Here is a 14,262-nt window from a genome sequence, read left to right on the forward strand (position 1 = left end):
GGAGTGCCTCCGGATCGATAGTGAGGCAACGAAGCGGGTCGATCGAGACCACCAACAGCCGGGGAAACCAACAGATTCCGCACTATGAGGCAACGACTCTGGAGTCGGCTCTCTGCGGTAAGGAGAGCTGTTTTTAGGCACTACTTTAAGTGCGCCCCGGAGCGGCGTGGACCAATGAATGCCGGGAATGCGACACGTTGGTCTCCTGGCTGGACTTAGGGGTTCCGGAGAATCTGACAGATCCACCAGTCTCGAATCGAAGTAGGCAAGGTGGACGACCTAATTTGTTTTCAGGATGGTTCCAATGACGACGATATCTCAATTCTTGGTTGACCCGAGCAAGAATCCGGGTCACATGGAGCGTTGCGCGGTTTCGCGGGCAGGACGATGATGCGGTCGATGTCGCAAAGAGCTGTGAAGATGGTCAGCAGTGATCGAGAGGTCACCTACTGGACTGTCGCACAGCGAAGTCGCGAGCGTACAGAGGGTCGGCGAGAGGACGGAGAGCGGTGGGCAACACATACATGCCTGGTGCCGCAACAATGGCGACTTGAGGAACCCAAACTTTAACCGGAGTAACTGCAGGCGGGCTGGATCGCGGGGCGGAAGTTGGGAAGTTGGTACTTTGGCTTTGGTAGGCACAAGAATGGGCAGGATAACTGTGGCGGATAGCGACAGGGAGCGGCAACTGCAACAGGCCTGTCAGAGGCTCGGGGGCAAGACCGTGGAGGATCTGCGATGGTTTCTTTTCGTCGCAAATTTGCCGGCGGTGATTCACATCCACTCATGGCGTCACGCTGCAGCCCGGCGGCGCTGACTCAGCCCGCGCTAGGCCTAATGCAGCCGGGCCCTCCTGGCCGGAACGCTCGCCGTCCCGATCTCGTGTTTATTGACGATGGCCCGATGCTTCACTATTGATCGGGACACCAGTACAGAGCACTCCGTGAGTATCGCCTGACTCCATTCCACGGAGTCGTGTACATCTTCAAAAGGAATGATGGTTGGGCACCTACTAACACCCACTGAACCAGTTTAGATTCATTGGTCCACTTCCCGTAGTATGACAAGGCAGCTGCGTCATTAGACATTACTCCATAGCCAAGTTATATAGCATTTTGTTGATTGTTCACCTATCCAGAGCCTAAAATAGATCTGTCATGGCCCCGTTCGAGGCATCGCCCACCAACCGGGCATATTTGGCCAACACACCCCGTGTGACATGGGGTGCCGGGGGCTTCCACTCCCGCAGGCGCTGCTGGATCTCCTCGTCCGAAACGTCCATGGTGATCGTGTTGGATTCGGCATCAATGGTGATCACATCTCCGTCGCGGACAACAGCAATGGGTCCACCTACTGCAGCTTCAGGGACAATATGCCCCACAATGAATCCGTGACTAGCCCCTGAGTATCGCCCGTCCGTAATCAGCGCCACATTGGTGAGCTTGGCTCCCATGAGGGCAGCACTGGCTTTCAGCTGTTCCGGCATTCCCGGTCCTCCCTTGGGACCCTCGTAACGAACAATGAGGACCAGGTTCTCGCCGTGAGGGATCTTACCCTGGTTCAATGCCTCGTTGAGCTGGTGCTCCTTGTCAAACACGCGCGCCTTGCCTGTGAACCGAAGTCCTTCCTTGCCGGTGATCTTGGCTACCGCACCACCGGGGGCAAGGTTACCTCGGAGGATCTGAAGGTGACCACTCGCCTTGATCGGGTTGTTCAGGGGACGGATGATGACCTGGTCAGCAGGCAGTGACGGGTGAGATGCAACGTTCTCGGCTAGAGTCTTGCCGGTCACAGTGAGGATATCGCCGTCGAGCAGACCAGCTGCGATCAACAGCTTTTGCACCGATGGGATGCCGCCAATTTCGTAGAGGTCAGCCATGAAGTACTTTCCACTGGGGGAAAGGTCAGCGATGAAAGGAATCTTATTGCTGACCCGCTGCACATCATCCAGGGTAAGGTCCACGCCGGCAGTACGGGCCATAGCAAGGAAGTGAAGCACGCCATTGGTGCTGCCGCCGAGGGCCATAGTAATGATAAGGGCATTCTCGAACGACCGCTTGGTCAACAAGTCCCGAGGGCGGATATTCTTCTCCATGCAAATCTTAATGGCTTCAGCTGCTTTGACACACTCACGCATCTTTGTTGGGGAAGACGCGGGCGTAGAAGACGAGCCGGGCAGAGAAAGTCCCATGGACTCAATTGCCGTCGCCATGGTGTTGGCAGTGAACATGCCACCACATGCACCCGCACTGGGGCAGGCATGTCTCTCCAGATCATCCATAATCTCATCCTTGTTCTTGCTGGTATCACCGCCGTCATTTGGCTGACGAAGGGTATCATATGTATAAGCACCCGCAGCCTCAAAGCACGTTGAGACGCTGACACGCTTTCGAAGAAGATTGGAATATCCAACCTGGATGGTACCGCCGTAGATCATGATCGAGGGCCGATTGTGTCTCGCCATACCCATCACTACACCCGGCATGTTCTTGTCGCAGCCAGGAATCGCGATGCAAGCATCGTGGTATTGAGCGCAGGTCACAGATTCAACACTATCTGCGATGATCTCACGAGTCTGAAGGGAGAAACGCATGCCTAACATCCTGTCAGGAGATACTCCGGTAATGACGGTATTCAGCACTCACCTTCACTACCCATGCCAATCGCATCCGACACTCCAATGGTGTTGTACTGCCATCCGATCATGCCTTGCTCCGTGATCGCCTTCTTCACAGTCTTGGCCAGATCCAACAAGTGCATATTACATGGGTTGCCTTCCCACCACACAGACGCAACACCAACCTGGGGACTCTTCGTCATGGCATTGTGGTCGGGGACGCCTGCTGCGTAGAGCATTGCCTTTCAATACCTCAATGTCAGCACCAAGTTGCCGAGAAAGCCATTGTGCAAGAACGGATCGACTAACCTTCGCACCAGGGAAGTCATGGCCCCTAGTGATAGTGGCAGAGTATCGATTCAACACCGGGGTGCCATCTTCATGCTTCGTCCCCTCTGGCACACAGGGGAACTCAATGTACTTGGCCTCCCCCAAGGTGGATGACACTGCAGGCTTGGAGGGATCCATTGGGTAAATCTTGGGCAACAAAAAAGTAAGATCAATGAAATTGGCAGAAGTAGTCGAGAAGTTCCTCTGAAATTGCACTGCCCAGGGACAATATAAGGATTGCGAGGATGAGGGGCCTAGGAGGCTATACCGAGCTCCGTGCTGTATGTGTGCGGTCGGCAGCCCAATGCCCCTCATTCGCCTGGAAACTCGGAGGTACGGCGTGCGGGCAGTCGGCGAGAAGTCCGTTGCGGGGAAGATGAGATCCGCGGCATAATCAGAATCGATCTGATTAGTTGCATTCGACTCTCTGGTGAGGAACTGGCTGCTGTGATTCGAGCAGTCCAGAAGCTTGAGTGGGGTTCCGGTTGGGGTGGGTCGCCATCACCCAGATTATCCATACGATTATGTACTACATACTCGTATGGAGCGTTGTCGCCGCCCAACCGGCCGTATGTAGACTAGATATAATATTGCATTGTTTCATAGCCACAGGCAAGAGGAGCGTAAAATGCTGGGTATCTTCCATCGGAACCGACCACAAACAATACATGCCGTCATCACATATGCATCAAGGAGCATAATACAAAGGAACATCAACAGATGCAACTGGCTATACGCCAATGCCTTTATACCTTGCAGCACCTGATAGGGCATCGGGTCTCTACTGTGCTGACCCAGCCGCCTCTGCCTCTCTATCAGACACTTCTTCAACCGAGTCCTTCTCAATGGTAGACCATTGACTTGAGTGGTGCAGCATCCCATCCGATATTGACTCCTGCAATGGGCTTGTCTTCCCAGCGTGACCTTCAGGCTCCTGTCCCTCCACGGTGCTTTCAGCGGGGCTGGCCACCCCATCTACAGCGAATCCCACCATCTTCCCCGAGCTTGACTGCGGGCGCGTCTCTTCGAGTACATCGCCATTCCAGGGTTTGCATTTCTTCACAATCTCGCCGCAGCGTAGACAGACCCAGCCCTCCCCTTCTTCCCCTTCCAGCTTCTGCACAATACAGACAAAGCAGTATATACAACCGCAAGGTATCGTTTCATAGGGATTCGTTATATCGGTCTGGGCTGACCCGACAATTCCGCCCGACGAAGCTGACGCGGCTATTGCCTCGCCCTCTGTCGTGGATGTGGGATTGTTTTCTTTATAACATATAGCGCAGGTCCTCTCTGGAAGGAATGCCAGCTCCCCCTGCTTTCCAGTCTGTTCGTCATCCTCGCTGCCGGCTTTGAGAGTGGACAATGTCTTCCGCCACAGTCTGGAGAGCCATCGACGCCACCGGCTAATCCCAACGAGCGGTAGCAGGAAGAGGAGAAATTCTGTCATCGCGTGCCATACCAATTGACGATTCAGATACTCAAATGACACTTCACGACTCGCCTGGGCAGAAGGTGGAAGAAGACGCATGCGAAGGAGACGGTCGGCTAAGGTCCGGTATCGGCCGTTCACTAAGAACACAAGGAAGGAGACGAAGGCGGCGATCGAATGAGTTGCGGAGACAAGATCTGTCATGCGTGCCAACATTCGCACTTCTTGGGAGGGCTTCTGATATGAGTACACGTTCAATGATCAAACAGGCGTATGCACTTACTTCTTCGTAGCCACTCTCTTGATTGATCAGCCAGCTTTCCCACTTGCCCCAAGCGTAGCGGCCACCGACAGTAAGCAACCCATACAAAGATTTTTGCCACTTTGTCGGAGCCGAATGAACAAGCCCTTTGCTGCGGCTATCGATGTATTTCAGGTTCTGTAATGCCGCACCATAAGAGGCATTGTGGTCCCATATTGAGAGCTTGAATAGGATCGCACGGAGGGTGAACTGAATCTCATGGGACCAGTCTTCGCGCAGTTGAGGCTATCAGAACCAGAAGTTAGTTCTTTCTAAATCGGAGCATCCAGGTTATCAGCACAGCTAACCCCAAAATATTTCAATGCATCCCCAACCTGTCCTTTCAGCAGCCCCAGTAGTTCTTCATCCAGCAATTCGGCATCAACCTGACCCACGCGATAAGCGGGCCTGATACCTTCACGGCCCCTTATAGTGTTCCATAGCGAAAAGCCTGACTGGGGTAATTTGTTTAGAGGGTATGGAAGTCTTTGGAAAGTGGGATGATTGAGCGGCGAGGTCCGTTGCTGCTCCGCAAGCCTGGCGCGAGCTTCGGCTTCGCGGAGACGGCGACGCTCCAGAACCCTCTCCTGAGCAGCGGCAAAGTTTGTCGAACTCATCGTTGCATCATCATTAGAGTGGCGGACTAAAAGGGTGGACAAGTTGTTGAAGGTGAAGGCGACAGCCCAGGGTCGCACCGTCGACAATCATAGTAGGAACGTTGATCGTTCCAGCTCGCTCGGTTCCCCGTTCGGAATGGGAACTGCCGAGGTTGAAAGTTAGCACGTGACCGTAGCTGATAAGCATCCGATAACGATACCGTCATGGAGACTCTACTCCGTACAAGACCGGGGATTTGAGGAAGTCATTGTCAGCCTTCGATATGTCTCCAAATTTCCCCGTACCTTCTAGGATGCCTGAATATGCATTTTATTCCAGATCCAGCAAGGTCTTTGCATAAGATCGCAGTGGTCCCATGGCAATTGTTCCTAAGATTGATATGATGCCCCTCCGTATCCTACCACCTAGCTAGGCTACTGTGTAGTTACCTTGTCAAGTTAGCTACTTTGAATAAGTGACTACCATCCCCACCTAGAAATCTGAGGTCGCGTGCTAACCAAATAATTTGAAAATGCATTCAACACGACACGAAAGCTCATCTCCAGTTTTGTAGTACTGTTGACTAGAAGGGCACATGATACGCTTGAAACAACATGATGCAATGCAGTTGACACCGTAGGCAAGGGGGTTCTTTGCGACCATGAGCAAATATTAGCTACTCAGTCATACCTGCCCAGGATGAGCAAATGTGGCATGCGACACCCCGAGCGATCCGATCTGAGGTTTGTCGGCGTTATCCGACAGTGACAACCATGCCACTCGTGCTACTAGCACTCGTAAATCCTCCGATGTACTCCGTAGAAGGTCCATCAATTGCACGAGGGTCGAGCATACTGACATTCCCCCCAAGCTAATTGGCTACCACTGGATCTAGGTCCGAGTGAATTCCTGGCCAGTTCCTTTCACGCTGCAGGTCAGTGCAGGTCGAGTGCATGCCCCGGATTAAAGAGAGCCAGCCACGCGCGCACGTGCGGCAAGGACTGCCACCCCGCCCCACTTCGGGTTTGGGTCTTGCGGAGGTCCCTGGCGTAGGAACTAAGATGTAAGTTCTCCGTACTAAGTACCCAGGTACAAGGAACCTTGTTGGCAGTCTCTTACTGCAGATGCCTCACCTACTTACTCACTTGACATCTCCGTGCATGATGGATGTGGTATGCAGTCGCAGCGTCCGGGCGGGACTCCTCTCCATCGCATTCACCCCGCCTTAAAGTTTGGGGTACCACTCCAACCATAGGTATCGGAGGATGGCACTATGGTCTAGGAACAATCCTTCTGTCGACAGTCACTTAGTGCTGTTGCCAAGTGAAGCCAAGAAAAGTGGACTGCTATCGAATAGGATCAACCCTCTTGGCCGCGTGGTTCTCTCGCCCGTCAATGTGTAATCGCCAAGGAAGGCGTTATCTTGTTCCTGGTGGATACAGCTGGGCCGGACTCTTTCCAAGCTTACCAGAGCCCAGCTCGTTTGTGCTGTCAACCCGTGGCAAGGGCACATGGCCTCGCGTGTCACTGCCTACTTGCCCAAGTACCTCGACATGCGTGCTCACCTCCCTGGCGGTCTATAAAGAAGTGGCTCGCTCACGTCGCACTCTGTGTTCCTCTACTCGACCGCTGATCATTCTCCCATCCATCTCTCCTCCCCTGCCAAAAGCCAACATCACGCCGCAGGAAGATATCAATCCACGATGAAGTCCTCTGTCGGTTCTCTGCTGGCAGCAGCCTCTGTGGCATATGCCCAGATTGCCAACGTGTCGGAGCCCTCCCTCGCTACAATCAAGGAGAATGCGGCCACCATTAAGCCCTACTCTCCCGTTTCGAACGTTCAGGGTCTGGCCTTCAACCGCTTCTACCAGATCTGGCTTGAGAACATCGTATGTACCAGTCTTTGGCCGTCGACCATGTGCCCGTCTCTAACCTGCCTCTTTAACTAGGACTACGATGATGCGGCTGCCGACAAGAATGTGGAGTGGCTCGCCTCCCAAGGAATTACACTGTGAGTATCTAGGCCGGGAAAAACAGACCAGATCAAAATCTGATGCTGACTGTCCCATAGGACAAACTTCTATGCGACCACCCATCCTTCCGAGCCGAATTACTGCGCCGCGGCCTCAGGTGACACTTTCGGCATGGATAACGATGACTTCCACCAGATCCCCGCCAATGTGTCGACCATTGCTGATCTGCTGGACACCAAGAACATCTCCTGGGGAGAGTACCAGGAGCACATTCCCTACCCCGGTTTCCAGGGATACAACTACTCAAACCAAGTGACTTACGACAACGACTATGTGCGTAAGCACAACCCTCTGGTCTTGTTCAACTCGATTGCCGAGAACAGCACTCGCCTGCGCCAGATCAAGAACTTCACCAGCTTCGAGGACGATCTGGCCAACCAGAAGCTTCCCCAGTGGGCATTCATTACCCCCAACATGACCAATGATGCTCACGACACCAACATCACGTTCGGTGCCAAGTGGGAGCGCAGCTGGGTCACGCCCCTGCTCAACAACTCCTACTTCATGAATGACACCCTACTCCTTCTCACCTTTGATGAGGATAGCACCTATGCCAAGGGCAACAAGATTTTCAGCATCCTCTTGGGTGGAGCTGTCCCTGAGGACCTGAAGGGCACCAAGGATGACACTTTCTACACCCACTACTCCGTCATCGCCTCTGTCTCCGCTAACTGGGGCCTGCCATCTCTTGGACGCTGGGATTGCGGTGCCAATCTCTTGGAGATCGTTGCAAACAAGACTGGCTATGTCAACTACGATGTTGACACCACGAACCTGCATCTCAACGAGACCTACCCTGGCCCGTTGTCTGACAGCGAATACTCGAATTACTCTCCCGTGTGGCCCATCCCCTTGACCAATGCCACCTGCTCGGCCGGTCACGGTATCCTGGACATTGTCAAGAAGACCTACGCCAACACTGAGCCCACGTACAACTACACGAGCCCCTTCCCTTATGACACGAAGGCCAACTACAATGTCAATGTCACGGCGACTAGAAAGTCTACCACCTCCAACTCCACCTCTACCTCTTCTTCCTCATCGGCGAGTGCTAGCGCTAACGCTGGTATCTCTCTCGTGTCGCCCAGCACTGGGCTTGCTGGTCTTTTCATGGGACTGGTTCTAAGCTTGTTGTGAAGATGACCTGCTTTCTTTTAAACTTGGCAGCATATCTAGCAAGCGCCGGGTAGCATCGAAAGAGGAGACGGAATATGGATGTTATGGATCAGAACAAATCCAGGGAGAGACTTGACTTAATATATCTTATGAACGGTAATGACAATCGAGGGGAGATGAGATGGCAAGGGTCTCCCAATGCTGAACGACAGTCCTTATGACGTGTCTGCTTAGGCTAAAAGCAACTAATCGCAGAAATAATTTACACGAGATGACACTTCATATCCAATGCATTAAATGAGGTAGTCAAATCATTCCGGCTCAAGTAGGTTCGATGCAACCAATACAATCTCCCCACTGCTCAGCCATGAAGAGCCCGACTGGATCAGCCTTAGTCTCGAGATAGCTTCCTATGTTACGTGGATGACTCCCCGGCCAATCCCACTCGCCTTGAATCCACCAAATGGCATACCTTCCGGCATACCCGGACTCGTGAACTGACATCGACAATTCCAGCCCAAGAAACTTCGACACCGACACAGCCCGATCAATGTCCGTGAAGACCGATGCACACTAGCCGAATTCACTGTCATTGTTTCCAATCGCAGTCGGCTTGATAAAGTAACCATTCTTTGATACTGATCAGTATCAACGCATCTATTCTCACCAGCAGCAGTATATGGAGAACATGTCACACCCGGTCATGAAGCAGACCATCAGACACATCTAGATGCGCAGTTTGCCAGGACTAGCATACAAGTCTCCTGGATGGCGTTTGTGGTTCTTGGAACACTTTGCCATGGTCGCTTCCTCGGATACCAGTTCATATTACTAGTAAGAAAAGCAGAAAACAAGGTCAATCAAGGCAATCTAGGTTGCTTTTATCATTCAGTAAAGCTTCATTATGATATACATAATCTTTATTGCGCGACTCCCTCACGCTTCAGGTCTTGAAGGTTCAGAGTGTCTTGATCACCAGGACGACGCTCAGACTGAATCTTCACCTTATCCTCAGGGCCTCCAGGGCCTTCGAACTCTCCAGCTGGAGCCAGTCTATGAGAAAAATCAAGTTAGTACACCTAGTATACTTAAATAAGCACGAGGATGTTCTCTCACCTGCCGCGATCATCACGACTGCCTCCCTCGTCCTCAGGGATGGGCTTGCGGTTGCTGCCCGAAGCGCCTGCTTCTCTGCCGGTACGAATGCCTGTTTCGAACTTCCTGTCGACCATTTCGTTCACACCCGACTCGAGAGCTGTCGATTAATCAGCATCTCGTAGATGTATTGAGCTTAGATGGGACGCACTGGAATCACTCTTAGGACCAAGGCCCTGCTTGGCCTGGTAGGAGTTGAGGTCCTTTTCGGCATCGTAAGCCACGCGAACCTTGTCGTAGTCGTTCATGATGTAGGTATTTGGTATTTGCGTGTTGTGTCTGGTCGGGTAAATAGTAGAACTGAGATGACTTCGATTAAGATGTATCAGCAATGGAACGATTCAGTCTACTATATATGTGTCCCTGGCATTGACTGCCCCATCAGGGACATTGGGAGCATTGCATCATGATACATCATAGGTATGTAACCAACAGTGTCGCATGCTCCCAGTCTAACTCCATCGTCTCCTATGGAATCTGGAAGCATGGAAGATGTGGCCAGGCTAAGTATGATATCACCACCCCCGTTACATCAAAGATGTCTTTAAGCCCTAAGCAGTCCCTCCGATCGGGCTTAGCCGTCAGGGTCCGGCCCTAGGGTTTTTCGGGAAGGAACAACCGCTGATCCGGGTGTCCCGCCTCGGCGGGGAGACCCGAAAGATTGAATCCGTGAAGCCCGATGACTGGCGGCGAAGCTTGCTTGCCTTGCCTTCATTGTTGGCCTGCCCCTTCCACATCAAAGAATACGCTTTCACCCCGACGAGGCAGGACTTGAGGGCTTGATCTTCTTCACCTGCCCTTGGCTTCTTTGACTGATCCAACGGTGCTGTCTTGACCGTCATTCGTTTTGGATCCAATCACCTGTCGAACTACTACTTGGTAGTAGTAGGTACCCCGTCCACGGCTCCTGGCTGCCGACCAACCCCCCCCCCCCCCCCCCCCCCCCCCCCCCCCCCCCCCCCCCCCCCCCCCATTCGATACTATGGCCCCGATCGTCGAGTTGGCTGGGGAGGCCAACCCGTTGGCCCCGCAGAACGTTCTCAATGCTTTGGTTCTCGCAGCTAGCTCAACACAGCAACAGGTGCAATCGGGCACTCAGCAACTTCAGAACTGGGAGAAGCAGGAGAATTACTATACCTTGCTCCAGGTACTTGCCCCTCGACTCCCTACCTGCGACCATATCCTTTGATCACTCATACTAATACCTGACAGGATGTATTCCTAGATCACTCGGTTCCGCCTGAAGTTCGATACCTCGCAGTTATCCAGCTGAAGAATGGCATTGACAAGTATTGGCGGAAAACTGCGACAAAGTAGGCGCGCCTTAACACTCCTGATCAGCTCGAAATATAACAATGGACTGACCCTTTGAAGCGCTATCAAGAAGGAGGAGAAGGAACAGATAAAGTCCAGGGCCTTGCAGGCGGGGGTCGTCGAGCCTGCTCCTCTTCTCGCTCTTCACAATGCGTTGATGATTGCTAAGATCATGCGTTATGAATTTCCCCAAGAATGGTATGTACCTGGTCGTATAGATGTAGCCTGCACCATGTGTTCTGACAGTGTCTAGGCCGGATGGAATATCTTCGCTCATTGCCCTCCTTCGCTCTTCTACCCAGCCTGGCGCGAACCCGCTGCAATTACCCCGGACCCTCGTCATTCTCCTACAGATTATCAAAGAGTTGTCGACAGCTCGCCTGCAGAGAACCCGTGCGAATCTACAGTCCGTTTCGCCAGAGATTTTCCATCTGTTAGGGAGCATATACGTGGACAAGGTGAACAAATGGGCTTCTTTCCTGGAGCAAGGGGGTGCCGACGAGGCAACATTGCTGGAGGTGATCGAGCAAAGTCTAGTCTCTCTCAAAGTCATCCGGCGTCTTGTTATCGCCGGATTTGAACATCCCAATCGCGATAAGGATGTCTGTGAATTCTGGGTCTTGACCCATTCCCACTTCAGTAGATTTTTGGGTCTGATCCATGGCTCCGTCGCAATGTCAGAGCAGATCCATAGGGCGGTTGAGAAGCACTTGTTGCAGCTTTCCAAGCTTCACGTGGAAATGGCCAAGGATCGCCCGGCATCTTTTGCGTTACTGCCGGACAGTATACCCCTGGTTCAATCCTACTGGAGTCTAGTAGTCAAATTGGGAGAGAACTACGGCCAGCTGGGTGCTGACGGTGAGCCAGAGGGCAAGTCCTTGATGGAGAAGACCGGCCTTAGAGCCCTCCTTCTGATCAGGGCCTGTTCCAAGATGGCTTTTAACCCAGCGCAGACATTCAAATATCAGACTCCACAGGACAAGGAGGAGAAGAAACAGTCGGTTGAACTCATCAAGTCGCAGCTGTTCACCCATGACTTTGTTGTCAATGTCATGGAGTTGCTCGTCACCCAGTTCTTCCGCTTCAGGAAGAATGATTTCCAGGAATGGGAAGAGGATCCTGAGGAGTGGGAGAGGAAGGAAGAAGATATTGCCGAGGCTTGGGAGTTCTCCATCCGGTCGTGCTCCGAGAAGCTCTTCCTTGATCTCGTCATTCACTTCAAGGAGTTGCTTATTCCGCGCCTTTTGACCGTGTTCTACAACTTCGCAAGTAAGTATTCGACGCCGAGATCACTCGGAAACGCTCCGCTAACGGGACCAATAGCCCCCGATAATCACGACGTCCTGTTGAAGGATTCCTTGTACTCAGCCATCGGGTTGTCTGCAGCCAGTCTGGAGCAGCACCTCGATTTCAACAAGTTCCTCGAGACAACACTTGTGCCTGAAGTCCAGATTCAGGAGCAGGGGTACAATCTCCTCAGGAGAAGAATAGCCATCGTTCTGGGCCAGTGGGTCCCGGTGAAGTCCAGCGAGCTCAACAAGAACGCCATCTACCAGATCTTCCAGCATCTTCTTAGCAAGCAAGATCCGTTGAACGATCTGGTGGTCCGCATCACTGCTGGAAGACAACTCAAGAATGTGCTTGACCCCTTCGAGTTCTCCCCGACTGAGTTCCTGCCGTACGCCCCGGCCATCCTGCAAGACCTGATGGCCCTTGTCCAAGAGGTCGAGCTTTCCGAGACCAAGATGGGGCTTCTTGATACGGTCCGCATGGCAGTGGTGAAGATGGAAGACCACGTAAGTACCCTACCCTACCGCTTCGGCTCTCTGCCTCTAACAGCACATTAGATTGCGCCTTTCTCAGACCAAATCCTTTCATTGCTGCCACCCTTGTGGGAGAGCTCTGGCGAGGAGCATCTCATGAAGCAAGCCATCCTCACGCTGCTTTCATCCCTGATCCACTCCCTCAAGCAGGAATCCATCAGATACCACTCTTTGATTCTGCCTCTCATCCAGAACTCTGTCGAGCCAGGCTCTGTACGCATCCGAACCCCATTTCATTCCCACTATCCGTCCTAACACGTTACCAGGAAACACTTATCTACCTCCTCGACGAAGCCCTCGATCTCTGGTCGGCGATCCTCATGCAAACACCTGCACCAGCCTCGCCCGAAATCCTCTCCCTCATTCCCGCTCTCTTCCCCATCTTCGAAGCCGCAACCGACAGCGTCCCCCAGGCCCTTCAAATCGCGGAATCCTACATCCTGCTCGCCCCACAGGAGATCCTCAGCGACCGCATCCGCTTCCAGCTCCTCGTCTCCTTCGAAACCCTCCTCAAACTCACCACCAAACAACGCCTCGGCGTCGTCCCCCGGCTCGTCGAGCTCATGCTCCGCGGCGCCGAATCCGTCGACGGCGGCAGTGAGAACACCTACAACGTCATCACCCGCTCTCTCCTCGACAGTTCCTTCCTCTCCGCCCTCCTGGAAGGCCTCCACTCCGCTCACGAAGCCAGCCAAACCACCGGCCCCAACCGCAAGCAAAGCTCGGTCTACGGCGTCGTCGAGACCGATTACTTCTCTGTCCTGGCCCGTCTAGCACTCGCGTACCCCAAGATCTTCACCTCTGCCGTCTCCGCAGCAACCAACACCCCCGAAGAGCAGGTCCTATCCTGGCTCTTGACTGAATGGTTCCTCCACTACGACAACATCGGCAGCACCACCCAGAAGAAACTTCACGCGCTAGCCCTCACCCAACTCCTGACCCTCAACGGCCCGGACTCCCAACCGCCGGCCTACCTGCTCAGCAACCTCCAATCCTACCTGACTATGTGGACCGACATCGTCACCGAGCTCGCCGACGGTGCAGAAGGTAACCCCGACGATCCGCGGGGCGGAGATTACCTGATCTACTGGAACAATGCGCAAACCGGCTCTTACGAAGAGCATGAGCCGCCGGAGAACGAGCGTCGGCGGAACTGGGATAACTCGGATGTGCTGCATAAGGTCAATCTGAGAGACTTTATCCGAGAGCGGCTGCACTCATTGATTGTCGGATGTGGAGGAGAGCAGCGGTTCCAGGAGGAATGGTTGCTCAATGTCGATCGGGAGGTGGTGGCTGCCTTTGGGGCATTGGGACTGTTTTAAGAGTGAGTTGGTCTTTCGGTTCTGACGCTGTCGGTGGACTGTGGTTGATTTATATATATGTGCTCCCTTACATCTCATCTGCGCGGATGCATCTTTATTTTACCCGACGCCTACCTTCGGCTCTACGGAGTAGTATACACTACATAGTTGAATACCCCATACATAGATTGCAGCTCTGGTCACCGTGCTGAGCAATGAATTATAACCCGAGCAATTTAAATC

General features: G+C 53.1%; 5 protein-coding genes across 5 annotated transcripts; 2 read left to right on the forward strand and 3 right to left on the reverse strand.

Moving 5' to 3' along the window:
* Positions 1 to 943: 943 nt before the first annotated feature.
* On the reverse strand, positions 944 to 3,200 carry ilv3B (putative mitochondrial dihydroxy acid dehydratase). Its single transcript, XM_025717014.1, has 3 exons — positions 2,927 to 3,200; positions 2,646 to 2,859; positions 944 to 2,595 (listed from the first exon to the last, which is right to left on the reverse strand). Exons 1-3 carry the CDS (start codon positions 3,083 to 3,085, stop codon positions 1,142 to 1,144), a joined length of 1,827 nt encoding a protein of 608 aa, XP_025573392.1. The 5' UTR covers positions 3,086 to 3,200; the 3' UTR covers positions 944 to 1,141.
* Positions 3,201 to 3,536: 336 nt separating this feature from the next.
* BO80DRAFT_426879 (pex2/pex10/pex12 family protein) lies at positions 3,537 to 5,562 on the reverse strand. The gene is made up of 4 exons (XM_025719879.1): positions 5,498 to 5,562; positions 4,989 to 5,440; positions 4,663 to 4,926; positions 3,537 to 4,613 (listed from the first exon to the last, which is right to left on the reverse strand). Exons 2-4 carry the CDS (start codon positions 5,295 to 5,297, stop codon positions 3,729 to 3,731), a joined length of 1,458 nt encoding a protein of 485 aa, XP_025573393.1. The 5' UTR covers positions 5,298 to 5,440; positions 5,498 to 5,562; the 3' UTR covers positions 3,537 to 3,728.
* A 1,323-nt stretch (positions 5,563 to 6,885) lies between these two features.
* Positions 6,886 to 8,642, forward strand: BO80DRAFT_144229 (acid phosphatase PHOa). The gene is made up of 3 exons (XM_025713725.1): positions 6,886 to 7,166; positions 7,227 to 7,288; positions 7,349 to 8,642. Exons 1-3 carry the CDS (start codon positions 6,981 to 6,983, stop codon positions 8,445 to 8,447), a joined length of 1,347 nt encoding a protein of 448 aa, XP_025573394.1. The 5' UTR covers positions 6,886 to 6,980; the 3' UTR covers positions 8,448 to 8,642.
* A 641-nt stretch (positions 8,643 to 9,283) lies between these two features.
* BO80DRAFT_411276 (uncharacterized protein) lies at positions 9,284 to 10,067 on the reverse strand. Its single transcript, XM_025717958.1, has 3 exons — positions 9,733 to 10,067; positions 9,543 to 9,681; positions 9,284 to 9,479 (listed from the first exon to the last, which is right to left on the reverse strand). The coding sequence occupies exons 1-3, from the start codon at positions 9,827 to 9,829 to the stop codon at positions 9,347 to 9,349; spliced, it is 369 nt and encodes a 122-aa protein (XP_025573395.1). The 5' UTR covers positions 9,830 to 10,067; the 3' UTR covers positions 9,284 to 9,346.
* Positions 10,068 to 10,530: 463 nt separating this feature from the next.
* BO80DRAFT_411279 (putative importin 11) lies at positions 10,531 to 14,256 on the forward strand. Its single transcript, XM_025717959.1, has 7 exons — positions 10,531 to 10,728; positions 10,794 to 10,894; positions 10,956 to 11,093; positions 11,149 to 12,164; positions 12,219 to 12,691; positions 12,743 to 12,931; positions 12,985 to 14,256. The coding sequence occupies exons 1-7, from the start codon at positions 10,564 to 10,566 to the stop codon at positions 14,038 to 14,040; spliced, it is 3,138 nt and encodes a 1,045-aa protein (XP_025573396.1). The 5' UTR covers positions 10,531 to 10,563; the 3' UTR covers positions 14,041 to 14,256.
* Positions 14,257 to 14,262: the final 6 nt, after the last annotated feature.

Source organism: Aspergillus ibericus (assembly GCF_003184845.1).
Source record: "Aspergillus ibericus CBS 121593 unplaced genomic scaffold BO80scaffold_31, whole genome shotgun sequence".
Lineage (NCBI taxonomy): Eukaryota > Fungi > Ascomycota > Eurotiomycetes > Eurotiales > Aspergillaceae > Aspergillus > Aspergillus ibericus.

What these genes read in the sequence shown, in the direction of transcription:
- ilv3B (XM_025717014.1), bottom strand. Translation starts at nt 3,085, where the DNA reads ATGGATCCCTCCAAGCCTGCAGTGTCATCCACCTTGGGGGAGGCCAAG. An exon ending in ATGACTTCCCTGGTGCGAAG is followed by an intron (nt 2,860 to 2,926) that starts GTTAGTCGATCC and finishes AGGTATTGAAAG; the next exon opens with GCAATGCTCTACGCAGCAGG. An exon ending in GATTGGCATGGGTAGTGAAG is followed by an intron (nt 2,596 to 2,645) that starts GTGAGTGCTGAA and finishes ACAGGATGTTAG; the next exon opens with GCATGCGTTTCTCCCTTCAG.
- BO80DRAFT_426879 (XM_025719879.1), bottom strand. Translation starts at nt 5,297, where the DNA reads ATGAGTTCGACAAACTTTGCCGCTGCTCAGGAGAGGGTTCTGGAGCGT. An exon ending in ATGCATTGAAATATTTTGGG is followed by an intron (nt 4,927 to 4,988) that starts GTTAGCTGTGCT and finishes TGGTTCTGATAG; the next exon opens with CCTCAACTGCGCGAAGACTG. An exon ending in AAGAGAGTGGCTACGAAGAA is followed by an intron (nt 4,614 to 4,662) that starts GTAAGTGCATAC and finishes TCATATCAGAAG; the next exon opens with CCCTCCCAAGAAGTGCGAAT.
- BO80DRAFT_144229 (XM_025713725.1), top strand. Translation starts at nt 6,981, where the DNA reads ATGAAGTCCTCTGTCGGTTCTCTGCTGGCAGCAGCCTCTGTGGCATAT. An exon ending in AGATCTGGCTTGAGAACATC is followed by an intron (nt 7,167 to 7,226) that starts GTATGTACCAGT and finishes CTCTTTAACTAG; the next exon opens with GACTACGATGATGCGGCTGC. An exon ending in GCCTCCCAAGGAATTACACT is followed by an intron (nt 7,289 to 7,348) that starts GTGAGTATCTAG and finishes ACTGTCCCATAG; the next exon opens with GACAAACTTCTATGCGACCA.
- BO80DRAFT_411276 (XM_025717958.1), bottom strand. Translation starts at nt 9,829, where the DNA reads ATGAACGACTACGACAAGGTTCGCGTGGCTTACGATGCCGAAAAGGAC. An exon ending in TGGTCCTAAGAGTGATTCCA is followed by an intron (nt 9,682 to 9,732) that starts GTGCGTCCCATC and finishes ATTAATCGACAG; the next exon opens with CTCTCGAGTCGGGTGTGAAC. An exon ending in AGTCGTGATGATCGCGGCAG is followed by an intron (nt 9,480 to 9,542) that starts GTGAGAGAACAT and finishes TTTTTCTCATAG; the next exon opens with ACTGGCTCCAGCTGGAGAGT.
- BO80DRAFT_411279 (XM_025717959.1), top strand. Translation starts at nt 10,564, where the DNA reads ATGGCCCCGATCGTCGAGTTGGCTGGGGAGGCCAACCCGTTGGCCCCG. An exon ending in CGTGTTCTACAACTTCGCAA is followed by an intron (nt 12,165 to 12,218) that starts GTAAGTATTCGA and finishes CGGGACCAATAG; the next exon opens with CCCCCGATAATCACGACGTC. An exon ending in TGGTGAAGATGGAAGACCAC is followed by an intron (nt 12,692 to 12,742) that starts GTAAGTACCCTA and finishes ACAGCACATTAG; the next exon opens with ATTGCGCCTTTCTCAGACCA.